General features: G+C 41.7%; 1 protein-coding gene across 1 annotated transcript; it reads left to right on the top strand.

The window, feature by feature from the left end:
- On the top strand, positions 1–25,038 carry rbm41 (RNA binding motif protein 41). Its single transcript, XM_014123924.2, has 7 exons — positions 1–107; positions 6,597–6,713; positions 8,459–8,660; positions 9,165–9,369; positions 19,228–19,760; positions 21,607–21,754; positions 24,601–25,038. The coding sequence occupies exons 1-7, from the start codon at positions 100–102 to the stop codon at positions 24,813–24,815; spliced, it is 1,428 nt and encodes a 475-aa protein (XP_013979399.2). The 5' UTR covers positions 1–99; the 3' UTR covers positions 24,816–25,038.
- Positions 25,039–27,919: the final 2,881 nt, after the last annotated feature.

Here is a 27,919-nt window from a genome sequence, read left to right on the forward strand (position 1 = left end):
TTGTACCGCTAGGGTTTATGGGTATTATGTCTCCTACTGTGGTACTCAATACACCAGTAGGTTGTAGTCTGCCATTAAACCTCAGAAGAACACGGAAATATGCGACGGTAAACAACATTATATGCTACGGTTATATTCATTTCAACAGTTTACTGTATGATATACATGCATGCAATCTTGTAGCCAATAACTATACGTGTATGTCACCGAATGAATTATGTGAAGCTGGAATGCGATGTACTAAAGTTAGTTAGAGGTGATCATTGTTGGGACGTCAAAGGGTCAGACTGCCGCACAAGCTCTATGGAAGCTCTAGTCTAGAGCGCTGCACGGTTGCATTCTCATATTCCGTGTGGTCTTTCAAAAGTGTTAGTTTAAATAGCGCATACACCCATAACGTTTACCCCGATTCTATTGATTTCAACGTGATATCGATTAAAGTCATTCACCAAAAAACAGTTGCTTTACACTTACTGCGTTGGCGACACACTTGATTCAAAATGTAGCTAGCTAGGCGTGTTTTACAAGTTGTCGTCTAACCATTGATGTACATATTATTCCCATATTCCGTGTGGTTTTTGAGCTGTGATAGTTTTAGCTGGACGTACTATTGATTTCAGCGTGATAATCGATATCTGTAATTTACAAAATAGTGTTGCGTTTGTTATTCTGTTGGTGACCCCCGTTTTAAAAATGCAACATTCCAAAAATCTGCTGACACTCTTCTGCAGGTTGTTCTCTAACTAGTGATGTAAAAAAAACTCCAGTTTCCATGTGGGTTTTGAGTTGTGGTAGTTTCAACAGAGCTTGCAAAGTAATTTACCTCCTAATCGATATGAGTAAATTGTTGCCACTTGTCAAAACACCAGGGTTTTTGATGCTGTGGAGTTTATAAGATAGTAGTTAATAAATATATATATATATATTAGTCAAACGTTTCGACACACCTTCTCATTCCAGGGTTTTTTATTTTTATTTTCTTAAACTATTTTCTACATTGTATAATACTAGTGAAGACATCCGAACTATGAAATAACACATGGAATCATGTAGAAACCAAAAAAGTGTTAAACAAATCTAAATATATTTTATATTTGAGATTCTTCAAAGTAGACACCCTTTGCCTTGATTTCAGCTTTGCACACTCTTGGCATTCTCTCAACCAGCTTCATAAGGTAGTTACCTGGAATGCATTTAAATTAACAGGTGTCCCTTGTTAAAAGTTAATTTGAGCCACTCAGATGTGTTGTGACAAGGCAGGGGTGGTATACAGAAGATAGCCCTATTTGGTAAAAGACCAAGTCCGTATTATGGCAAGAACAGCTCAAATAAGCAAAGAGAAACAACAGTCCATCATTCCTTTAAGACATGAAGGTCAGTCAATACGGAACATTTCAAAAACTTTGAAACTTTCTTCAAGTGCAGTCGCAAAAACCATCAAGCGCTTTGATGAAACTGACTCTCATGAGGACCGCCACAGGAAAGGAAGACCCAGAGTTTCCTCTGCTGCAGAGGATAAGTTACAGTTACCAGCCTCAGAAATTGCAACCCAAATAAATGCTTCATAGAGTTCAAGTAACACACATCTCAACATCAACTGTTAAAAGGAGACTTCGTTAATCAGGCCTTGTCGAATTGCTGCAAAGAAACCACTACTAAAGGACATTGCTTGGGCCAAAAAACACGAGCAATGGACATTAGACCGGTGGAAATCTTTGGTCTGAGTTCAAATTTGAGATTTTTGGTTCCAACCACTGTGTCTTTGTGAGACGCAGAGTAGGTGAACGGATGATCTCCGCATGTTGATGGTTTTGGATGAATTGGACCACAGTGAAGGAAAAGCAGTCAACAAGTGCTCAGCATATGAGGGAACTCCTTCAAGACTGTTGGAAAAGCATTCCAGGTGAAGCTGGTTTAGAGAATGCCAAGTGTGCAAAGCTGTCAAGGCGAAGGGTGGCTACTTTGAAAAATCTAAAATCTTTTTAATCTAAAAAGAAAAATGTTAATACTTTTGCCTTACTACATGATTCCATATGTGTTATTTCATAGTTTTGATGTCACTTATTGTACAAAATAGTCAAAATTATGAAAAACCCTTGAATGAGTATGTGTCCAAACATTTGACTGGTACTGTATATACAAGTAGGGCAGAGTGTGGTGAATTGAGCCACACTTGTTTCTAGGAAACCATACACACAATTAAACATTTTACCAAATATTTAGGAAGAGGTTGTCATTTCATGGAGTCTGGTGAAGAAGGAAACCACATGGAAAAAGTGGTAAGCAAGTTAGGTGAATTTGTCTTATTGTCACGATCGTCGTACAGAGTGGACCAAGGCGCAGCGTGATTGGGGTTCCACATCTTTATTTTAGTGAAACTTAAACAAACCAGGAAACAAACGACGACCGTGAAGTACCATAGTGCTACATGCACTCACTCAAAACAATATCCCACAAATGCAGGAGGGAGAAAGGGCTTCCTAAATATGATCCCCAATTAGAGGCAACGATTACCAGCTGCCTCTAATTGGGAACCATACAAACCAGCAACATAGAAAATGAATGACTAGAACACCCCCCTAGTCACGCTCTGACCTAAACACCATAGAGAACCGAGGGCTCTCTATGGTCAGGGCGTGACACTTATAGGTTTCATGATGCTTATATCTTAACCAAAGTACATCGTTTTAAGATTATTTTTTTTTACATCAGCTGGGGTCTCTATAAGCTACAATATGAGGTCCTAAACCTAGCATGAAAGTGTTTCCTTGTAGCTGTGTGGGCAAATATAGTGTAAATGTTTGCCTTTGGGTAAGTTGAGCCAATGGCCACTATACCCCATACAAATACTGATTCTATTTTGTCAGTTTAATGCATAGTATTTTTGCAATATGTCATGCATATGAACATCATGTCCCCTGCATACAAATGTTAAACAAGCAGGGAACTATCCCCACTTGAGATTCTTGAGACTAGTCAAGGATGTGAGAGAAGGGAAGTCCATTTGAGCTGCAGCAAGGGATAAACACATTTACTTATGACACTGAAGATGTACGTTGACAAAAAAGAACAAGTACCTGTGTGAAAGAGAGGCTATGATAGAGTAGCAGAGGCAAACAAGGTCTTATCTGATGATATGGACTCTGAGCTTGCTCAACGTTAAGAATATTGCGGATCAGTTTCATGGCCTCAAATGCAGAGAACATCCTTACAAATTGGCACGTCGAAACAACATCCCTGTCCCAGACAACTGGTCAAGAAATGGAAGGATAAGTGATATTGAACAGAGAGATCTATAGCTGAATGTAGGTATACACAACCCCAATGAATTAATTGAACTTTGACCTACCAGCACAATCACCCACTGATTACAGGACACCATCACCCAATTACCTTAACCTCTCTAGGGTAGGTGGCACCAAATCGTCCCACCTACGTAACAGCCAGTGTAATCCCGTGGCGTGTTATTCAAAAACCTCAAATGCAAAAACTTCAATTTTTCAAACATATGACTATTTTATACCATTTTAAAGACAAGACTCTCGTTAATCTAACCACACTGTCCGATTTCAAAAAGGCTTTACAACGAAAGCAAAACATTAGATTATGTCAGCAGAGTACCCAGCCAGAAATAATCAGACACCCATTTTTCAAGCTAGCATATACTGTCACATAAACCCAAACCACAGCTAAATGCAGCACTAACCTTTGATCTTCATCAGATGACAACCCTAGGACATTATGTTATACAATACATGCATGTTTTGTTCAATCAAGTTCATATTTATATCAAAAAACAGCTTTTTACATTAGCATGTGACTAGCATGTGACTAGCATTCCTACCGAACACTGCCGGTGAATTTACTAAATTACTCACGATAAACGTTCACAAAAAGCATAACAATTATTTTAAGAATTATAGATACAGAACTCCTCTATGCACTCGATATGTCCGATTTTAAAATAGCTTTTCGGTGAAAGCACATTTTGCAATATTCTCAGTAGATAGCCCGGCATCACAGGGCTAGCTATTTAGACACCCAGCAAGTTTAGCACTCACCAAAGTCAGATTTACTATAAGAAAAATGTTATTACCTTTGCTGTCTTCGTCAGAATGCACTCCCAGGACTTCTACTTCAATAACAAATGTTGGTTTGGTTCAAAATAATCCATAGTTATATCCAAACAGCGGCGTTTTGTTCGTGCGTTCAAGACACTATCCGAAAGGGTAAATAAGGGTGACGAGCATGGCGCAATTCGTGACAAAAAAAATCTAAATATTCCATTACCGTACTTCGAAGCATGTCAACCGCTGTTTAAATTAATTTTTTATGCCATTTTTCTCATAAAGCGATAATATTCCGACCGGGAATCTGCGTTTAGGTAAACAGACGAAAGAAAATAAAGCATGGGGTCGACTTGGGCACGCGCCTAAGCCCATAGTACTCTGATCGGCCACTTGCCAAAAGCGATAATGTGTTTCAGCCAGAGGCTGCCTCGATATCGTTCAGCTTTTTCCCGGACTCTGAGAGCCTATGGGAGCCGTAGGAAGTGTCACGTTAGAGCAAAGATCCTCAGTCTTCAATAAAAAGAGCCAAGATGAAACACCACTTCCTGCATGGAATCTTCTCAGGTTTTGGCCTGCCATTTGAGTTCTGTTATACTCAGACACCACTCAAACAGTTTTAGAAACTTTAGGGTGTTTTCTATCCAAAGCCAATAATTATATGCATATTCTAGTTACTGGGCAGGAGTAGTAACCAGATTAAATCGGGTACGTTTTTTATCCGGCCGTGTCAAATCTTTATTTTTTTCAACCGTCTACAAAAAATTACCCCATAATGACAGTGAAAACATGTTTGGTTTTTACATTTTAGCAAATTTATTGAAAATCAAATGGAGAAATCTAATTTACATAAGTATTCAGAGTGTTGGACTAGTAACCGAAAGGTTGCAAGTTCAAATCCCCGAGCTGACAAGGTACAAATCTGTCGCTCTGCCCCTGAACAGGCAGTTAACCCACTGTTCCTAGGCCGTCATTGAAAATAAGAATTTGTTCTGAACTGACTTGCCTAGTTAAATAAAGGTAAAAATAAAAAACATGTTAGAATCACCTTTGGCAGCAATTACAGCTGTGAGTCTTTCTGGGTAAGTCTGTAAGAGCTTTGCGTACCTGGATTGCACAATATTTGCAAATGAGTCTTAAAAAAATTATTCAAGCTTTGTCAAGTTGTCATTGTTAAACAGACATTTTCAAGCCAATTTAAGTAAAAATTGTAACAAGGCCACTCCGGAGCATTCAATGTCGTCTTGGTAAGCAACTCCAGTGTATATTTGGCCTTGTGTTTTAGGTTATTGTCCTGCTGAAAGGGGAATTTGTTTTCCATTGTCTGTTGGAAAGCAGACTGAGCCAGGTTTTCTAGGATTTTGCCTGTGCTTAGCTCTATTCCATTTGTTATGCCGATGACAAGCAGACCCATAACATGATGCCGCCACCACCATACTTGAAAATATGAAGAGTGGTACTCTGATGTGTTGTGTTGGATTTGCCCCCAAACATAACACTTTGTATTCAGGACATAAAGTTCATTTCTTTGCCACATTTTTTTTGTGGTTTTACTTCAGTGCCATATTTCAAACAGGATGCATGTTTAGAAATGTTTTATTCTGTACAGGCTTCCATCTTTTCACTCTGTCATTAAAATCACCATTGGCCTCATGGTGAAATCGCTGAGCGGTTTCCTTCCTCTCCGGCAACTGAGTTAGGAAGGACACCTGTATCTTTGTACTGACTGGGTCTATTGATACACCATCCAAAGTGTAATAACTTCACCATGCTCAAAGGGGTATTCAATGTCTGCTTTTTTATGTTTACCAATTGGTGCCCTTTTTTGCTGGGCATTGGAAAACCTCCCAGGTCTTTGTGATTGAATCTGTGTTTGAAATTCACTGCTCGACTGAGGGACCTTATAATTATGTGTGGGGTACAAAAATCATGTTAAACATGCAACTTATTATGTGACTTGCTATGCACATTTCTACACCTGAACTTATTTAGGCTCGCCATAACAAAGGGGTTGAATGCTTATTGACTTATTGAATGCTACATTTCTAAAAACATAACTTCACTTTGCCATTATGGGGTTGTGTGTGTGTGTGTGTAGGCCAGTGACACAATCTCAATTTAATCCATTTTAAATTCAGGCTGGTAGACAACAAAATGTGGAAAAAGTCAAGGGGTATGAATACTTTCTCAAGTCACTGTATGTGTAGATGGTACATTTTATCTTAAGGTTTTCAATATCACAAACTGTTTCTGCATATTGGTTATTGATTTTGGCACGTTAACTGTTTTGACATTGGGATATTTATCAAAATGTCTTGTCAACTGGAAGCAGAGACAGCATAATTTTCAACTTAAATTATAGGAATATAAATCAAACTTTCAACATTAATATCCAATGGTATTGTACTTAAATAAACCACAGCACGTTTTTGGTTTAACGGGTTTGCCCAATAATCGGTTGCTAACGACAGTTGTGCTGTATGTGTATGAGACCAACGTGTATACTTTTTGACCCTGTGTGTGTTACAGTATGACCCGTCATGCGTGTGAGGACGGCCCAGTCTTGGAGGAACAGGAGACAGAGGGACAGAGACAGCTCCACAGTCTCCTCCTACAGCAGTTAGACACAGACGTCAACATAGACAGGTGAGCCTCTCTACACACACACAGAATTACAATAGCTTTTACCACACAGTTCAGATACAATAACCTACACTTCTACCTAATTCTAATAATAATATATAACTTTTTTTACACCCCCATTTCTCCTCAATTTTGTGGTATCCAATTGGTAGTTACAGTCCTGTCCCATCGCTACAACTCCCGTACGGACTCGAGAGGCAAAGGTCGAGAGCCGTGCGCCCTCCGAAACACAACCCAGCCAAGCTGCACTGCTTCTTGACACAATGCCCGCTTAACCCGGAAGCCAGCCGCACCAATGTGTTGGAGGAAACACCGTACACCTGGCAACCGTGTCAGCATGCACTGCGCCCGGCCCGCCACAGGAGTCGCTAGTGCGCGATGGGACAGGAATATCCCTCCCAACCTAACCCGGACGACGCTGGGCCAATTGTGCGCTGCCCCATGAGTCTCCCGGTCGTGGCCGGCTGCGACAGAGCCTTGACTCGAACCCAGAATCTCTAGTGGCACAGCTGGCACTGTGACGTAGCCTAGATTGGATTTATAGAGTGTTTCTTCCAACTGAAAGCTGAAAGCACTTTACATAGTAAAGGGGAAACTCACCTCATCATACTGTTTCTTTTCTTATACAGCATTACAATAGCAAGTTGCAACAGCCACACTATTTACATATTTTATTACACCCTAGGTCAGGACTGACAGTTCACTTTTCACATAGGATTTATGGTATGTCGCCTGTAAAAGACAATGAGGTAATATTGCTATGACTACCTTTCAAACCAGCCCATTTTTACCACCTTTTTGCCATTATAAGCCTATTATACCTCCCGTGCACATGCCAGCACCGGTGATAGAGCTGGAGTAGAGCTGTGAAGATGTGGGTAGGCGTTTATTTGAATAAATCCATTGAATATACACCATCACAAAAATCTGTTATTAATTCGTTGAGGCAGGCCCTTAGAAAACATAAGACTAATACAATGTATTTTCAGAAGAATAGCATATTGAGTTTGTTACTTCTCTGCGCAGCCTATGAAATAAAATCAAGTTTGTTAGTTTGTTCATTAAACAGACAAGAGAACTTTACATTCCCCTGCCGTAAGCACAGTCAACAAACATATGTTTTATAGAAAGAATATAATAGAATAAAATATAAAAAAAATATTTTTGCCACAACTTCAGTGTCTCATGGGAACGTGTGGAACCGCTGTCATATAACAAAAAGTTATATTTTCAAACAGAGCCCAAAGTGACTGTGCTTTCAAAACTGTTGTATCTGTTCTTTCCGATAAAGTAAAGAAATAAAAAAATCTGATCTCGATGAACCTCTGCAATGATTTGAAAAAGTCACTTTTTTGATCCATGTTTATTTTTTTCTATACCCTCCCTTCGCTTTGTTAACGAGCGTCTGGTGTTAAATTGGGAGTATCTTAATCATGATCGCCTGCCGATAGAAAATAATAGCAATCTATAATTTCAAAAGGATGTGAGACTCGTGTTTATATTTCACAACTTTTGCGGGCTTATGGGAGTTCCCTATACGCGATTGAGCAAAATAATAGGCCTACACTTAATTTAGGCTACATTACTGCATGTTAACCCTGAAATGATCAATGCATGAGAACTAAATGATTAAGAATTGCTGCTCCCGAAATTAAATCTTATTATCTACTTAGAGAATGACTCAAACCTCTCATTCAGACCACATTCAGAGAGACATGGACGTAGAGATCTCTCATGTGTTGTCTCAGATGTGTTGCCAAGAGGAAGTGTTTTGCCCCTGCTGCGCTGTACAAGCCGTTTGGGGAGCAGGCTGCCGGGGTGAGGAGTCTATCCCAGTTCCAGGCTCTACAGGACGGGGAGAGTGAGCTGGCCAGTCTCAGGGAGCTGGGGCTCACAGACATGGAGGTAGAACTGTGGCTCAACAGAGACCAGCCAGAGAACACTGAGAAGGTGAATGTTATTTAGATATATCATTGATATTATATAACAAGAGACGGTACAGTTATTGGACACCTACATCCTGTTGAGAAAAGTAGGTAATAATATCGAAGAGCAGGTGGTTGTTGCTTTCCAGTGTGCAAAACTGGTTGAAATGATGTCAGTACAACCAGATTGTAATAATGTCAACTGTGAGTTTTTTCAGACGCCAAAACCTCCTGGTGGTGTAGCCTGATATAGATATTGATTGTTTGACCTACCATGGGTCTCTGTGGTAACTCAGGCATCCATCCAAACTGTAAGAGATGAGGGATGAACTTACCTCAACTCTATTTACTTCAATACTTACTGAGGAAAGGATTCTATTATTATTCAACCTTTATTTATATTGCTTAGTCTCATTGAGAAAATCTCTTGACTTCAAACAACATGGTCAAGCAGGCAGGTACGTGGGTGGTGGTTCAGGGCTATGGTGTGTTTTCTACAGGCAGCCATGTTGTGTGTTCTGCCCTACAGGGTCATGGGGTGTGTGTGGCCCCCGGGGCGCGGCAGCAGCGTCTTCTGGTGATCCAGGACAAGATGGATGCCAGGTCAGAGCTCATTTCCCGCCCACAGCGCTTCTCAGCCAGCCTACCCCTGTCCCGCAGAGAGATGGAGATAGAGAAGGCCCTGTTCCAGGGCAACGACCGCCTGGGCTTCCTCACTGCACTCTATCATCAAGGTGGGATGATTCAACTAACACCAAAAATAATAGTGGGCACTTTTAATACAGTGTTGTTTAACATAACTAATGAAAATGCAGAGGGGAGTTATTGTGACTGGGTTGGAACCAAAGTGTTGATAAGTGTTTCCTAGGGGACCTTATAATCTTTGGCTGCATTTGAATGTTTTCTCTTAGCTACTTCATGTGGCTAACATATTCTTGCTTCGCGTCTTCCTCTTTGATTTTGCTGCACAAACAACATGCTGATTTAAGTGTACACCATCACTGGTATTACCTGGCTTTATAGCTAATTATGTTCGCATTGACTCAGTACATTTATTAGCTATCGATTAGCATTACAGGCTAACAATTAGCGGCTAACAAGATGTAGGCACAACTTGCTAAGAAAAGACAAACTAGTGTTGTGACTTTACCTTCATTAATCTGATGACTGTTATTTATTTAACCAACTAACTATGTTTGTTACCCAATTTAAATGAATCATGTAACAATGAACTCATTAGGATCTGGGGCAACACGGTAGAGGTTGTTAAGTTACCATCTCCTGAATGAAACTCTAGAAGATATATATATATATATAACAGTCAACTTATTAATCATTACCTTGTATCATATTATCGTTCTGAACAGCCGTAACCACCTTGGATCTGCAAACGCCCCAGTCTTACTCATGATTCAGTACTACACATTGGTTTAATTATTTATTTACTAGTTAACTAAATAATAGCACATAATAAACATACACCCTTTACATGAGACAACAGTCCCTCGTGGACTGACGAATATGGCGGCTTGTCACACCGAAAATAAAGAGGGGTGGGGGAGAGGGAAAAGGGACATTTATTTTTGACACATTTCAGAACTATTCTCACAATTATCATGTACTTTGCACACGAACCACCGCCCGTTTGGAATAAGAAACCATGAATGTATTTACGTGTGAGTGCCTTTGTTCGCCTTTTATCTCTGTCGGCACCAGGCCGCCTTAGGAAGGATGTGGTTTGGCCTTTCAGCTTGTAAGGCTCTGATTGTCCGAAAGGGTCCGGACCGTCTCTCCTACTGTTGTTCACTCTGGAAGATAACCAGCCATGTTGACGGTTCCCATTGGTGATGATGGTAGGAGAATACGGTGATTTGACACTCGTAGTAGGATGGTCCCCCTTAGATTCGCTTTTCTCGATATCTGACTTAAGACAGCTAATTAGATGTACCAGTGATTGTCTGGGAGGAGAGCTTCTCGCCTACACCTCGTGTTGATTATTCAGGGTTCAGGGCTCAGACCACTTTACACGCACAGCTGCAATCTGGCAATGTTCTGGTCTAAATGAAGGTGAGGGTTTTTTCACTTCGAGTTGAGGTTCAAAGTTCCAACCATTTCAAATGTGTAGCTCCCGCCTCACGTTTCTTGGTCTAATGTTAATCTCTGTTGGCAATCCTTTTATGCTCCGAAGGGGATGGTTCCGTCAGTCTGACACGCTCTCTGACCTCACTCGGGGCACGGCTACTTACTGCGCAAAGGTATATGATAGCAAGTTATCTCTTATGACTCCTAAAATCACATTCATATCTTAACAAAAATATTTGTTCATATTATATGCACAACGTATTGGATGGAAACTTGACAGATAAAGGGGGTATACTTTCCAAGTTACAGTATTTCGTCCATACCATTTTTAATGCCCTCACAAAATAAAAACCAATATGAAATTAGTTTTCTATAGCTCCACACTGACCCTTCCCCACATTCTAATGATAGAAATATTGTTCCAGTATCCACTTTTGACTGTGTTAGAGACTCGGCGGGAAAAAGTCTGTTAACAAAGACCATTCCTTGGTGGATTTTACTGGAGGGGAAGAAAGAGCCCCCTTCTCCTGTAATTTACAACAAGGTGTGAACTGTCAAACGGCCCAGTTCCCTCCTCCCCTCTTCTATGGGTGAGAGAAGGTCTGGTTATTGTCAATCATTGTCAAGCTGATCTGTCCCATTGTGATCCTCACAGGACTGTTATGACACTAGCTATTTGCAGATGTAAGAAACACAAACTAATAGTGTAATTATAGAACGCTAGTGGATTTATATTGAGAAACAAAGTGAAAACAGCATCGTTGTCTTCAGTATTGTTGTATGTGCTGTATTGACCATGCAGACTGAACGCAAGTGTCTCATGGTCGAGGAACGACAAATGCGCTCCTTGAGTGATGGGGCGGGGCTAGGTCTATGTGGAAAGCGCAATAGAGAGAGAGAGCGGAGAGAGATGACTCAAGTAGCGAAGTAAACTATAAAAATGCAGCATTTCCCTTGGAAAAAAATGTGCACTCGGCCCTTTGATTGGAACAGCAAACTGTCAATCAACAGTAAATAAATAAATAAATATGCAGCTCCAAAAAATTTGGAGTGATCAAGAATATTACTTGTTTGTAAGCTCACTTGCAATTGGGCATCAAGCAAAAACGACTAGCTTAGTTTTTAGGCCTACTGGTCTTTTGGTATGTCAACATTTCTTGAAATTGATAATTCACTTTTGAAACTTGCATTTGTAATTAGTTGTTAAAATGAATTATTAGCCTACAGTGGCGAAGACGCACCATCTCCACTTGTGCTCTCCAAACTCCCGCCACTGGAGAGAGCTTTGTTCTCTTGTTGAAATGTTTACTGTTACTTTCACACGTTTAAATGCATATGTGGAAAATCTGTATTCCATCTAATCCCACAATTGTTACCGTTTCATCATTCCATCTCCATATCGTTTGTTGTTTCATGTTTGATACAATACATTTTCATTTACCATTTCTTACCCTCTGAGTGGGAGCAATGTTTATTATGCACATGAACGTTCACAAGACTGATGAGGTATAAGTTCTGTTTATTTAATTCAATGTATGGTTTGTTCATATTTCCTGGGTTATGTCAGAGTTCCGTGTGTCTGTATCATTCTGGTTTTGCGTAAAGGATTGTGCACACCTCCGTGCCCATAGAAATAGGCTACGTGGGCTGCGCACCACGCTTTGGAGTCAGTACGTTGAATAAGAGAAAATGATTGTTCCATAGATGAATGGTGATGAAATATCATTAGGCTAATAATCATTAAGTCTGATTTAAGATGAATGTAACAATGGATGTGGAAATTGCCTTTTACATTGTTGAACCAGTTTATTGGTTGTAATTGCCATTTGGATAATTATATGGTCCTTGGAGGGGCCAACTGCTTATGTGTACCGGTTTGAGCTCCTGTTAGTGTAAATGAGGACTTGGTGGACTGTATATTCTTTAAGTTTTGTTTTACTTTGTGTACGCTCCTGTGTGCTAAGGTCACAGATGACAAGACAGAGGATTACGGTGGTTTAACCTCTCTTGGGCAGGTGGGACGCTAGCGTCCCACCCACGGTTCACACTATTCAACAGCCAGTGAAAAATCAGAGCGCCAAATTCAAAACAACAAAATGTCATAATTCAAAGTTCTCAAACATACGACTATTTTACATCATTGTAAAGATACACTTCTCCTTAATGTAACCACATTGTCCGATTTCAAAAAGGCTTTACGGCGAAAGCATAAAGTTAGATTATGTTAGGACAGGGACAACACAAGAAAAACCACACAGCCATTTTCCAAGCAGGAGAGGGGTCACAAAAAGCAGAAATTCAGCTAAAATATTCACTAACCTTTGACGATCTTCATCAGATGACCCTCCTAGGACTCAATGTTAGACAAAACATGTATGTTTTGTTCGATAAAGTTCATATTTATATCCAAAAACAGCATTTTACATTGGCGCGTGATGTTCAGAAAATATTTTGCCTCCAATACTGCTGGTGAATCAGCACCACAATTTACAAAAATACTCATCATAAACGTTGATAAAATATTAAACTGTTATTCAAAGAATTATAGATAAACATCTCCTTTATGCAAACGCTATGAAAGATTTCAAAAAAGCTTCACGAGGAAAGCACACTTTGCAATAATCTGAGTACGGCGCTCAAACATACAGCAGGCAATACAGATACCCGCCATTTTGGAGTCATCTAAAATCATAAATAGCATTATAAATATTAACTTATCTTTGATCTTCATCAGAAGGCACTTCCAGGAATCCCAGGTCCACAATAAATGTTTTGTTCGATAAAGTCCATAATTTATGTCCATATACCTCCTTGTTGTTTGCGCGTTCAGTAAGCTACTCCAAATGTAGGAAGTGCGCCCAAAATTTCGCAATGAAAAGTAAAAAAAATAGTTATATTTACGTTCGTTGAAACATGTCAAACGTATAGCATCAATCTTTAGTGCCTTTTTAACATAAAACTTCAATAATATTCCAACCGGACGATTCCAATGTCTTGAAAACCGTTTTGGAACACAGCTACCTCATCATGTGAACGCGCGCCACAAAACTCACGTCATTTTCTGAGTCACCAACTTCCCGGTCTTCTTGTTCGCTCTCTGTTCACTGCAAAAGCCTGAAACTAGGTTGTAAAGACTGTTGATATCTAGTGGAAGCCTTAGGAAGTGCAAAATGAACCCTAAGTCACAGTGCGTTAGATAGGCAATGACTTGAAAAGACTACAAGAACCAGATTTCCCACTTCCTGGTTGGATTTTTCTCAGGTTTTTGCCTGCCATATGAGTTCTGTTATACTCAGACATCATTCAAACATTTTTAGAAACTGTTTGAGAGTGTTTTCTATCCAAATCTACTAATAATATGCATATTCTAGTTCCTGGGCCCGAGTAGTAGGCCGTTTTTAATTTTGGTACGTTTTTCATCCGGCCGTGAAAATACTGCCCCCTACCCAAGAGAGGTTAATAATGCTGAATATTCATACATTGTGCTGTGCCTGTACTATGTAGTACATGGGCTAGTGCACTTTAAGGCTTTGATAGCTTGTAAATAGCCGAGAGAGAGTGTGTGTGTGGTCTGCAAGTAAAGATAAATAAATATACGATAGTGAATGACAGATATACATAATACAATCTGTAATTCACCATAAACAATATGCATGTAATAATAACATGGCTTAATTTTATACAAGACAATACAGCATCATACAACGTGACTCCACTAATTAGAGATCAAAGGGGTGCCATGTACTACAAAGCATAGTGCAGCCATCTTCAGTACAGGGCTACAACGACACAATGAACAGTGAAGTACAATGTAATAGCCACATAAACGATATAGCATACATCTATATATATACTGAACAAAAATATAAACGCAACATGTAAAGTATTGGTCCCATATTTCATGAGCTGAGATCCCAGAAATGTTCCATGTGTACACAAATGTGTTTACATCCAATCAATCAAATGTATTTATAAAGCCCTTTTTAGTTCAGCCGATGTCACAAAGTGCTGTACAGAAACCCAGCCTAAAACCCAAAACAGCAATCAATGCAGGTGTAGAAGCATGGTGGCTAGGAAAAACTCCCTAGAAAGGCCGGAACCTAGGAAGAAACCGAGAGAGGAACCAGGCTATGAGGGGTGGCCAGTCCTCTTCTGGCTGTGCCGGGTGGAGCTTATAACAATACATGGCCAAGATGTTCAAACATTCATAGATGACCAGCAGGGTCAAATAATAATAATCACAGTGGTTATAGATGGTGCAACAGGTCAGCACCTCAGGAGTAAATGTCAGTTGGCTTTTCATAGCCGATCATTCAGAGTTAGAGACAGCAGGTGCTGTAGAGAGAGCGAGTTGAAAACAGCAGGTCCGGGACAAGGTAGCACGTCCAGTGAACAGTGAGCATACTTAAATTCCTTACAGGACACAGGATAAGACAGGAGAAATACTACAGATATAAGACTGACCCTAGCCCCCCGACACAAACTATTGCAGCATAAATACTGGAGGCTGAGACAGGAGGGGTCGGGAGACACTGTGGCCTCGTCCGACAATACCCCCGGACAGGGCCAACCAGGCAGGATATAATCCCACCCACTTTGCCAAAGCACAGCCCCACACCACTAGAGGGATATTTTCAAACCACAAACTTACTACCTTGAGACAAGGCCGAGTATAGCCCACAAAGATCTCCCCCACAGCACGAACCTGAGGGGGCGCCAACCCCGACAGGAAGATCATGTCAGTGATTCAACCCACTCAAGTGACACACCCATCCTAGGGACGGCATGGAAGAGAACCAGTAAGCCAGTGACTCAGCCCCTGTAATAGGGTTAGAGGCAGAGAATCCCAGTGGAGCGAGGGGAACCGGCCAGGCGGAGACAGCAAGGGCAGTTCGTTGCTCCAGTGCCTTTCCGTTCACCTTCACACCCCTGCGCCAGACTACACTCAATCATAGGACCTACTGAAGAGATGAGTCTTCAATAAAGACTTAAAGGTCGAGACCGAGACTGCGTCTCTCACATGGATAGGCAGACCATTCCATAAAAATTTAGCTCTATAGGAGAAAGCCCTGCCTCCAGCTGTTTGCTAAGAAATTTTAGGGACAATAAGGAGGCCTGCGTCTTGTGACCGTAGTGTACTTGTAGGTATATACGGCGGGACCAAATTGGAAAGATGGGTATGAGCATTGCTTTGTAGGTTAACAGGAAAGCCTCAATCAGCCCTCAACAGGAAGCCAGTGTAGAGAGGCTAGCACTGGAGTAATATGATCAAATGTTTTGGTTCTAGTCAAGATTCTAGCAGCCGTGTTTAGCACTAACTGAAGGTTATTTAGTGCTTTATCCGGGTAGCCGGAAAGTAGAGCATTGCAGTAGTCTAATCTAGAACTGACAAAAGCATGGATACATTTTTCTTTATCATTTTTGGATAGAAAGTTTTAGATTTTTGCAATGTTACGTAAATAGAAAAAAGCTGTCCTTGAAACAGTCTTGATATGTTCGTCAAAAGAGAGATCAGGGTCCTTCACAGTTTTATTTGAGACAACTGTACAACCATCAAGATTAATTGTCAGATCCAACAGAAGATCTTTGTTTCTTGGGACCTTGAACTAGCGTCTCTGTTTTGTCCGAGTTTAAAAAAATCTGCCATCCATTTCCTTATGTCAGAGAAACAGGCTTGCAGGGAGGGCAATTTTGGCGTCTTCACCATGTTTCATCGAAATGTACATCTGTGTATCGTCCGCATAGCAGTGAAAGTTAACATTATTTTTCCGAAAGACATCAAGAGGTAAAATATATAGTGAAAACAATAGTGATCCTAAAACGGAACCTTGAGTAACACCGACATTTACAGTTGATTTGTCAGAGGACAAACCATCCACAGAGACAAACTGATATCTTTCCATGTGTTTCCAATTTCTCCAAAAGAATGTGGTGATTGATGGTATCAAATGCAGCACTAAGGTCTAGGAGCACGAGGACAAATGCAGAGCCTTGGTCTGAAGCCATTAAAAGGTAATTTACCACCTTCACCAGTGCTGTCTCAGTGCTATGATGGGGTCTTAAACCAGACCGAAGTGTTTTGTATGCATTGTTTGTCTTAAGGAAGGCAGTGAGTTGCTGTGCAACAGCTTTTTCTAAAAATGTTGAGAGGAATAGAAGATTCGATATAGGCTGATCGTTTTTTTTATATTTTCTGGGTCAAGGTTTGGCTTTTTCAAGAGGCTTTCTTATTGCCACTTTTAGTGAGTTTGCTACACATCTGGTGGATAGAGAGCCGCTGCTGACTCAGGACAACTGAGCTTTGGAGAATAAAAAAAAAAAATGCTCTCTGTTAGTGAATTTGTTTTTCTTTGCTAAGATAATCCATCCACCTTACAGGTGTGCCATATCAAGAAGCTGATTAAACAGCATGATCATTACACAGGTGCACCTTGTGCCAGGGCAATAAAAGGCCACTCTAAAATGTGCAGTTTTGTGTCACAGATGTCTCATGTTTTGAGGGAGCATGCAATTGGCATGCTGACTGCAGGAATCTCCACCAGAGCTGTTGCCAGAGAATTGAATGTTAATTTCTCTACCTTAAGCTGCCTCCAATGTTGTTTTAGAAAATTTGGCAGTACATCCAACGAGCCTCACAACCGCAGACTGTGCAACCACGCCAGCCCAGGACCACTACATCCGGCTTCTCCACCTGAAGGGATTGTCTGAAACCAGCAACCCGGACAACTGATGAAATTGTGAGTTTACACAACCAAAGAATTTCTGCACAAACTGTCAGAAACCGTCTCCGGGAAGCTCATCTGCGTGCTCGTCGTCTTTACCAGGGTCTTGATCTGACTGCAGTTCGGCATCGTAACCTACTTCAGTGGGCAAATTCTTACATTCGATGACTAGCACGCTGGAGAAGTGTGCTCTTCATGGATGAATGCCGGTTTCAACTGTATCGCGAGCGGTTTGATGATGCCAACGTTGTGAAGAGTGCCCCATGGTGGCGGTAGGGTTATGTTATGGACAGGCATAAGCTACGGACAATGAACACAACTGCATTTTATCAATGACAATTTTAATGCACAGAGATACCATAACGAGATCCTGAGGCTTATTGTCGCGACAATCTGTACGCAATTCCTGGAAGCTGAAAATGTCCCACTTCTTCCATGGCCTGCATACTCACCAGTCACCCATTGAGCATGTTTGGGGTACGTTGGGATTGACGTGTAAGACAGCGTGTTCCAGTTCCCGCTAATATCCAGCAATTTCACACAGCCATTGAACATGAGGCCACATGAGGAGTTAGACAACATTCACAGGCCACAATCAACAGCCCGATCAACTCTATGCAAAGGAGATGTGGCACACTGGTAAGAGATTTTGTCTAACAATTTACAGATAATCCTCAATGAATCATGATGAGATGGAAAGTTAGAGGGTCAAAAATCATACCCCCAAGATATGCGAACCTCTCCTGTTGTTGGTAATGGTGAGGTTAGTTAGCATGTCTTAGGGGTTTGATGTTTGACCCTCTAACTTTCTCATTAATCATTATTCACGATTCATTCAGGATTATCTGTAATCACGGTAGCCTCCACATTAATGTAGAAGTGTTTAGAAACATATTATATTCTTATTTACAATTAAAGTGACTCTAAAATTACACAATACATTGTTTACCATTGATTTCTATAGGGCACAAAATAATCTGAAACACAAGCAAAACAAACTGCAAATGCTTCCAACAAGTCTGTAGTCACAAGCTGGATGTAGTCATTGCGTGCTAGGAATATGGGATCAAATACTAAACTTGACTACATTACCAATAACCCCTACTTTAAAAGTTGTCTTTTTTATTACTCATTAAACAAAATCTCTTTCTCTGATTGTATTAGTATAGAGCAATATCATTTCCCCCTGTTTTTGAGCGTACAATATAGCTCACTATTTAAATTATTTATTTTATACAGTCATTATTGCTCATCTTTATCAAGGGTGTCAATTTTAGACCCCACTGTATGTACTTATACTGAACAAAAATAGAAACGCAACATGTAAATTCTCTTGACTTGAGATGACTTGAAAAAACTTGTGACCCAACTTGACTCACTCTTAGAATGCGCAACTTGGACTCGACTTGTATCGTTCTACTTGGGACTCGACTTGAGACTCGGACCTTGAGACTCGCTTGTGACTCGAATAATAGTGACTTGGTCCCATCTCTGGTTGTTGGTGACTGTCATGTATTGAAAATATAAAATGAAAGGAATTCAGCTGTCCATCTTCCTGTTTGTCATTGGCAATTTTGAAATCAGACAGCAAGCAATTACCCTGTAACTACCTAGTAAGTAAGTAAGTAGGGTGGCAGGTAGCCTAGCACTTGATGTGCCCTTGAGCCCTAATTGCCTCTTTGGATAAGAGTGTCTGCTAAATGGCCAATATGTTTAAAAAAAAAGTTGGCTACAAGCTGTCATGGACTATTAACACTTATGTGCTCACAATTTTGGTCTTTCCCTTAGAGGAAGATACACAAGCTGACCAGCAGGGGGCATCTTCCTCAAACCCCCTGGACTCCCTGTACAGAGATGTCCTAAGTGATAGGCGAAAACACACGTCTGTATCAGAGAACTCTGAGCTGAAAACCACAGGACACTCATCTCTACCTCAGCCTGAACCACAAACTGACTTTGAGCAATCGCAGAGCTCATGGAAAAGCACTGACCAATCACAAGTCCAGCTTGACCTTAAATCTGATCCATTGAGAAGTGGGATAAAGGACTCTGACCAATCAGCTACACTGGACACTTCTGGCCAATCACAAGATCAGGACAGACCTGTACACAAGCAATTGTCAGCTCCAAAGAAGATAAATGTGAGCCAGCCAATTGGTAGTCTGTGTGGTGCGGCAAAGGCGGGGCCTGGGGGTCCGGTGCTGGTGCAGGGCGAGGTAGAGGAGGTTACAGAGGAAGAGATTCAGCAGAACCGTGAAACAGAGGAAGGGATCCGGAGCATACCACGGTTCCACAACTACCAGCCAGGGAAACCATCAAAGGTAGAACCTTCCTCAACGTAACATCAAACTAATTGTGTTTTAGTAACCGTGTTTCCCTGAGAGATAAGAGTATCACTCACTTGTTGTAATGAAATTAACCAGACTCGGTTACATGTCTGAGATGTGTGTGTGTGCTGCTCCAAAAATAAAGGGAACACTAAAATAACACATCCTAGATCTGAATGAATGAAATAATCTTATTAAATACTTTTTTCTTTACATAGTTGAATGTGCTGACAACAATCACACAAAAATAATCAATGGAAATCCAATTTATCAACCCATGGAGGTCTGGATTTGGAGTCGCACTCAAAATTAAAGTGGAAAACCACACTACAGGCTGATCCAACTTTGATGTAATGTCCTTAAAACAAGTCAAAATGAGGCTCAGTAGTGTGTGTGGCCCCCACCTGCCTGTATGACCTCGCTACAACGCCTGGGCATGCTCCTGATGAGGTGGCGGATGGTCTCCTGAGGGATCTCCTCCCAGACCTGGACTAAAGCATCCGCCAACTCCTGGACAGTCTGTGGTGCAACGTGGTGTTGGTGGATGGAGCGAGACATGATGTCCCAGATGTGCTCAATTGGATTCAGGTCTGGGGAACGGGCGGGCCAGTCCATGGCATCAATGCCTTCCTCTTGCAGGAACTGCTGACACACTCCAGCCACATGAGGTCTAGCATTGTCTTGCATTAGGAGGAACCCAGGGCCAACCGCACCAGCATATGGTCTCACAAGGGGTCTGAGGATCTCATCTCGGTACCTAATGGCAGTCAGGCTACCTCTGGCGAGCACATGGAGGGCTGTGCGGCCCCCCAAAGAAATGCCACCCCACACCATGACTGACCCACCGCCAAACCGGCCATGCTGGAGGATGTTGCAGGCAGCAGAACGTTCTCCACGGCATCTCCAGACTCTGTCACATGTGCTCAGTGTGAACCTGCTTTCATCTGTGAAGTGCACAGGGCGCCAGTGGCGAATTTGCCAGTCTTGGTGTTCTCTGGCAAATGCCAAACGCCCTGCACGGTGTTGGGCTGTAAGCACAACCCCCACCTGTGGACGTCGGGCCCTCATACCACCCTCATGGAGTCTGTTTCTGACCGTTTGAGCAGACACATGCACATTTGTGGCCTGCTGGAGGTCATTTTGCAGGGCTCTGGCAGTGCTCCTCCTGCTCCTCCTTGCACAAAGGCGGAGGTAGCGGTCCTGCTGCTGGGTTGTTGCCCTCCTACGGCCTCCTCCACGTCTCCTGATGTACTGGCCTGTCTCCTGGTTGCGCCTCCATGTTCTGGACACTACGCTGACAGACACAGCAAACCTTCTTGCCACAGCTCGCATTGATGTGCCATCCTGGATGAGCTGCACTACCTGAGCCACTTCTGTGGGTTGTAGACTCCGTCTCATGCTACCACTAGAGTGAAAGCACCGCCAGCATTCAAAAGTGACCAAAACATCAGCCAGGAAGCATAGGAACTGAGAAGTGGTCTGTGGTCACCACCTGCAGAACCACTCCTTTATTGGGGGTGTCTTGCTAATTGCCTATAATTTCCACCTGTTGTCTATTCCATTTGCACAACAGCATGTGAAATGTATTGTCAATCAGTGTTGCTTCCTAAGTGGACTGTTTGATTTCACAGAAATGTGATTGACTTGGAGTCACATTGTGTTGTTTAAGTGTTCCCTTTATTTTTTTGAGCAGTGTGCATATATATATATATATATATATATAAAAGCTACTCATATTACAGACTAAGAATGAAAAAACTGTTAACTGTGAGTTCAGTCTCATGGCTTTGAGATCTGCCACACCACCTTGCTGTTATCTGGTCCCTGTGGTTGTCCGTAGGTGCTGTGTGTGAAGAACCTGAGTGCCCGTGCCTCTGTGGCCCAGCTGGTGGCGCTATTCTCCAGGTTTGATTGTGACATCACCCAGCCGGTAGTCTACCGACTACTCACTGGCAGACTGAAGGGACACGCCTTCATCACACTTTCAGGTAACACTGACGTGTGCACACACTCAAACTTTATCAGATGACTGAGTTTACTCTCACACACAAGTTCTCCCTGTAGGCTCAGATTACACGCATGCATACACTCCTCTGTATTTAAGGTGACTGACTAACTGAGCTCATACACACACGCACTCCCTCGCTCTATCTCTAAGCAACACACCAATTCAAATGTGCTTGCTATGTGTATTTATTGCACGTAACACGTGCTGTAATAATGAATCTACACAGAATGCCCCATAATGACAAGGCGAATACAGGTTTTTTTAAAACAGAAATACTTTATTTACATAAGTAAATTCCATCTGGCTCAGTTGGTAGAGCATGGTGTTTGCAACGCCAGCATGGTGTGTGTGCAACGCCAGGGTTGTGGGTTCGATTCCCATGGGGGGCCAGTACAAAAACAAATATTAAAAAAAAAAATGCATGAAATTTATGTATTCACTACTGTAAGTCGCTCTGGATAAGAGCGTCTGCTAAATTACTAAAATGTAAATGTATTCAGACCCTTTGCTATGAGACTCAAAATTGAGCGCTGGTGCATCCTGTTTCCATTGATCATCCTTGATGTTTCTACAACTTGGAGTTCACCTGTGGTAAATTCAATTGATTGGACATGATTTGGAAAGGCACACTGTCTATATAAGGTCCCACAGTTGACACTGCATGTCAGAGCAAAAACCAAGCTGTGAGGTCGGAGGAATTGTCCATAGAGCTCCGAGACAGGATTGTGTCTAGGCACAGATCTGGGGAAGGGTACCAAAAAATGTGTGCAGCATTGAAGGTCCCCAAGAACACAGTGGCCTCCAGCATTCTTAAATGGAGGAAGTTTGGAGCCACCAAGACTCTTCCTAGAGCTGGCCGCCTGGCAAAACTGAGCAATCGGGGGAGAAGGGCCTCGGTCAGGGAGGTGACCAAGAACCCGATGGTCACTCGGACAGACAGAGCTCGAGAGTTCCTCTGTGGAGACAGGATAACTTTCCAGAGGACAACCATCTCTGCAGCACTCCACCAATCAGGCCTTTATGGTAGAGTCTCTGAATGTCCTCGAGTGGCCCAGCCAGAACCCGGACTTGAACCCAAACGAACATCTGTGGAGAGACCTGAAAATAGCTGCGCAGCGATGCTACCTATCCAACATGACAGATCTTGAGAGGATCTGGGGGAAAAAGAGATTTGATCAATTTTAGAATAGGGCTGTAATGTAACAAAATGTGGGGGAAGGGGTCGGAAAGTATTCAGAATTCATTATATACAGTACCAGTCAAAAGTTTCAGAATACCTACTCATTCCAGGGTTTTTCTTTATTTTTACTATTTTCTACACTGTAGAATAATAGTGAAGACATCAAAACTAATGAAATGGCACTTATGGAATAATTTAGTAGCCAAAAAATTGTTAAACAAATCAAAATATAATTTATATTTCATATTCTTCAAAGTAGCCACCCTTTGCCTTGACAGCTTTGCACACTCTTGGCATTCTCTCAGCCAGCTTCATGAGGTAGTCACCTGGAATGCATTTCAATTAACAGGTTTGCCTTGTTAAAAGTTAATTTTTGGGATTTCTTTCCTTCTTAATGCGTTTGAGCTTGTCACAGTTATGTTGTGACAAGGTAGAAGTGGTATACAGAAGATAGTCCTTTTTGGTAAAATACGAAGTCCATATTATGGCAAGAACGGCTCAAATAAGCAAAGAGAAACGACAGTCCATCATTACTTTAAGACATGAAGGTCAATTAATCTGGAAAATTTCAAGAACTTTGAAAGTTTCTTCAAGTGCAGTCGCAAAAACCATCAAGCGCTATGATGAAACTGGCTCTCATGAGGACCGCCACAGGAAAGGAAGGCCCAGAGTTACCTCCTAATGCAGAGGATAAGTTCATTAGAGTTAACTGTACCTCAGATTGCAGCCCAAATAAATGCGTCACAGAGTTCAAGTAACAGACACATCTCAACATCAACTGTTAAGAGGAGACTGCGTTAATCAGGCCTTCATGGTCGAATTGCTGCGAAGAAGACCAGTGGAAATCTGTCCTTTGGTCTGATCAGTCTAAATTTGAGATTTTTGGTTCCAACTGCCGTGTCTTTGTGAGACGCAGAGTAGGTGAACGGATGATCTCCGCATGTGTGGTTCCCACCGTGAAGCGTGGGGGTGCTTTGCTGGTGACACTGTCAGTGATTTATTTAGAATTTGTTGCACACTTAACCAGCATGGCTACCACAGCATTCTGCAGCAATATGCAATCCCATCTGGTTTGGGCTTAGTGGAACTATCATTTGTTTTATCCACAGGACAATGACCCAACACACCCCCAGGCTGTGTAAGGGCTATTTGACCAAGAAGGAGAGTGATGCAGTGCTGCATCAAATGACCGGGCTTCCACAATCACTCAACCTAATTGAGATGGTTTGGGATGAGTTGGACCGCAGAGTGAAGGAAAAGCAGCAAAAAAGTGCTCAGCATGTGTGGGAATTCCTTCAAGACTGTTGGAAAAGCATTCCAGGTGAAGCTGGTTGAGAGAATGTCAAGAGTGCGCAAAGCTGTCATCAAGGCGAAGGGTGGCTAATTTGAAGAATCTCAAATATATTTTCATTTGTTTAACACCTTTTTGTTTACCATGTGTTATTCCATAGTTTTGACATCTTCACTATTATTCTACAATGTAGAAAATAGTAAAAATAAAGAAAAACCCTTGAATGAGTAGTTGTGTCCAAACTTTTGACTGGTACTGTATATTATATCGTCCAAAAATAACATCCTATGTAACTGTATTGATTTATTTCTCATTTTCCCCATCACTAATATTGTAGTGTTATACCATTTTCTAGACACCGAAACGTCCCAGAGAGCCTTGGAGATGGTGAACGGGTACCGGTTGCTAGGGAAACCTTTGGTGATCGAGTTTGGCCTAGAGCGGAGGGATGAGAAGAAACCAAAAACGGAACAGGACGAGGAGAAAATGAGAGAATGTAGTGTACCATCTCTACCCAACCCCAGTACTACAAACACTAAATACTACAACAGGACTTCAACACACAGATAAGAGACAGAAACAGACCGACCACATACTCTCCTCCTTTGAGCACATATGTAACTCTTCAATGACTGAGGTTTGACATTTCTGGTCCTTGTAACGTTTGTTGTGTGAAGGTCGATAAACGTGGATTAATTAGTATTTTTGTCCTGGATGTTAGTGTTTTTTATGTATGATCATAGGCTGTGTTTGGAATGTGAAGTATTAAAAATCTGTTCTCTGTTGCATTTCATTCAAATGGGCATTCCTCTGGGGGTCCAGTGGTGAAAAATGGTCATAGTTGAGGAAAAGTTTAATGTACGTTAATAAAAAATTACTCGTGAAAGTCACCAAGTAAAATACTACTTGACTATAAGTAAGCAAACCAAAGAAAACATATATTTTTTTATAGACAGGCAGGTGCACACTCCAACACCATTTACAAACGCAGTATTTGGGTTTAATGAGTCTCCCAGATCAGCGACAGTAGGGATGACAACACATTATATTGATACAGTTGAAGTCGGAAGTTTACATACACCTTAGCCAAATATATTTAAACTCAGTTTTTCACAATACCTGACATTTAATCCTAGTAAAAATTCCCTGTTTTAGGTCAGTTAGGTTCACCACTTTATTTTAAGAATGTGAAATGTCAGAATCATAGTAGAGAGAAGGATTTATTTCAGCTTTTATTTCTTTCATCACATTCCCAGTGGGTCAGAAGTTTACATACACTCAATTAGTATTTGGTAGCATTACTTTCAAATTGTTTAACTTGGGTCAAAAGTTTCGGGTAGCCTCCCACAATAAGTTGGGTGAATTTTGGCCCATTCCTCCTGACAGAGTTGGTGTAACTGAGTCAGGTTTGTAGGCCTCCTTGCTCGCACACGCTTTTTCAGTTCTGCCCACAAATGTTCTATAGGATCGAGGTCAGGGCTTTGTGATGACCACTCCAATACTTTGACTTTGTTGTCCTAAGCCATTAAAACTTGTTTTTCAACCACTCCACACATTTCTTGTTAACAAACTATAGTTTTGGCAAGTCGGTTAGGACATCTACTTTGTGCATGACACAAGTAATTTGTTCCAACAATTGTTTACAGACAGATTATTTCACTTATAACTCACTGTATCACAATTCCAGTGGGTCAGAAGTTTACATACACTAAGTTGACTGTGCCTTTAAAAAGCTTGGAAAATTCCAGAAAATGATGTCATGGCTTTAGAAGCTTCTGATAGGCTATTTGACATCATTTGAGTCAATTGGAGCTGTACCTGTGGATGTATTTCAAGGCCTACCTTCAAACTCAGTGCCTCTTTGCTTGACATCATGGGAAAAACAAAATAAATCAGCCAAGACCTCAGAAAAATAAATTGTAGACCTCCACAAGATTGGTTCATCCTTGGGAGCAATTTCCAAACACCTGAAGGTACCACGTTCATCTGTACAAACAATAGCACGCAAGTATAAACACTATGGGACCAAGCAGCCGTCATACCGCTCAGGAGGGAGACGCGTTCTGTCTCCTAGATATGAACGTACTTTGGTGCGAAAAGTGCAAATCAATCCCAGAACAACAGCAAAGGACCTTGTGCTCACTTCGAGGCAAGCATCACCGAGGCATGCATGAGCTGTTCCGGACGACTGTGTGATCACGCTCTCCGTTGCCGATGTAAGACCTTTGAACAGGTCAACATACACAAGGCTGCGAGGCCAGACAGATTACCAGGACGTGTGCCTGCGCATGTGCTGACCACCTCTCAAGTGTCTTCACTGACATTTTCAACATGTCCCTGATTTGAGTCTGTAATACCAACATGTTTCAAGCAGACCACCATAGTTCCTGTGCCCAAGAACACAAAGGCAACCTGCCTAAATGACTACAGACCCGTAGCACTCACGTCCGTAGCCATGAAGTGCTTTGAAAGGTTGGTAATGGCTCACATCAACAACATTATCCCAGAAACCCTAGACCCACTCCAATTTGCATACCGCCCAAACAGATCCACAGATGATGCAATCTCAAATGGTCCAAACACACCAAGACAGTCGTGAAAGGGCATGACAAAGCCTATTCCCCCTCAGGAAACTAAAAAAATTTGGCATGGGTCCTGAGATCCTCAAAAGGTTCTACAGCTGCAACATCGAGAGCATCCTGACTGGTTGCATCACTGCCTGGTACGGCAATTGCTTGGCCTCTGACCACAAGGCACTACAGAGGGTAGTGCGTACGACCCAGTACATCACTGGGGCTAAGCTGCCTGTCACCCAGGACCTCTACACCAGGCGGTGTCAGAGGAAGGCCCTAAAAATGTCAAAGACCCCAGCCACCCCAGTCATAGACTGTTCTCTCTGCTACCGCACGACAAGCGGTACCGGAGCGCCAAGTCTAGGACAAAAAGGCTTCTCAACAGTTTTGACCCCTAAGCCATAAGACTCCTGAACAGGTAATCAAATGGCTACCCGGACTATTTGCATTGTGTGCCCCCGAACCCCTCTTTTTACGCTGTTGCTACTCTCTGTTTATCATATATGCATAGTCACTTTAACTATACATTCATGTACATACTACCTCAATTGGGCCGACCAACCAGTGCTCCCGCACATTGGCTAACCGGGCTATCTGCATTGTGTCCCACCACTCTGTTACGCTACTACTACTCTCTGTTCATCATATAAGCATAGTCACTTTAACCATATCTACATGTACATACTACCTCAATCAGCCTGACTAACCGGTGTCTGTATGTAGACTCACTATTTTCCTTTTATAGCCTCGCTTTTATAGCCTGTCTTTTTACTGGTGTTTTATTTATTTACTTACCTAACACCTTTTTTGCACTATTGGTTTGAGCCTGTAAGTAAGCATTTCACTGTAAGGTCTACACCTGTTGTATTCTGCGCACGTGACAAATAAACTTTGATTTGATTTGTGAAGATGCTGGAGGAAACGGGTACAAAAGTATCTACATCCACAGTAAAACGAGTCCTAAAAACCACTGCTCCAAAACCGCCATAAAAAAAAGCCAGACTACGGTTTGCAACTGCACATGGGGACAAAGATTGTACTTTCTGGAGAAATATCCTCTGGTCTGATGAAACAAAAATAGAACTGTTTGGCCATAATGAC

Source organism: Salmo salar, chromosome ssa10 (assembly GCF_905237065.1).
Source record: "Salmo salar chromosome ssa10, Ssal_v3.1, whole genome shotgun sequence".
NCBI lineage: Eukaryota > Metazoa > Chordata > Actinopteri > Salmoniformes > Salmonidae > Salmo > Salmo salar.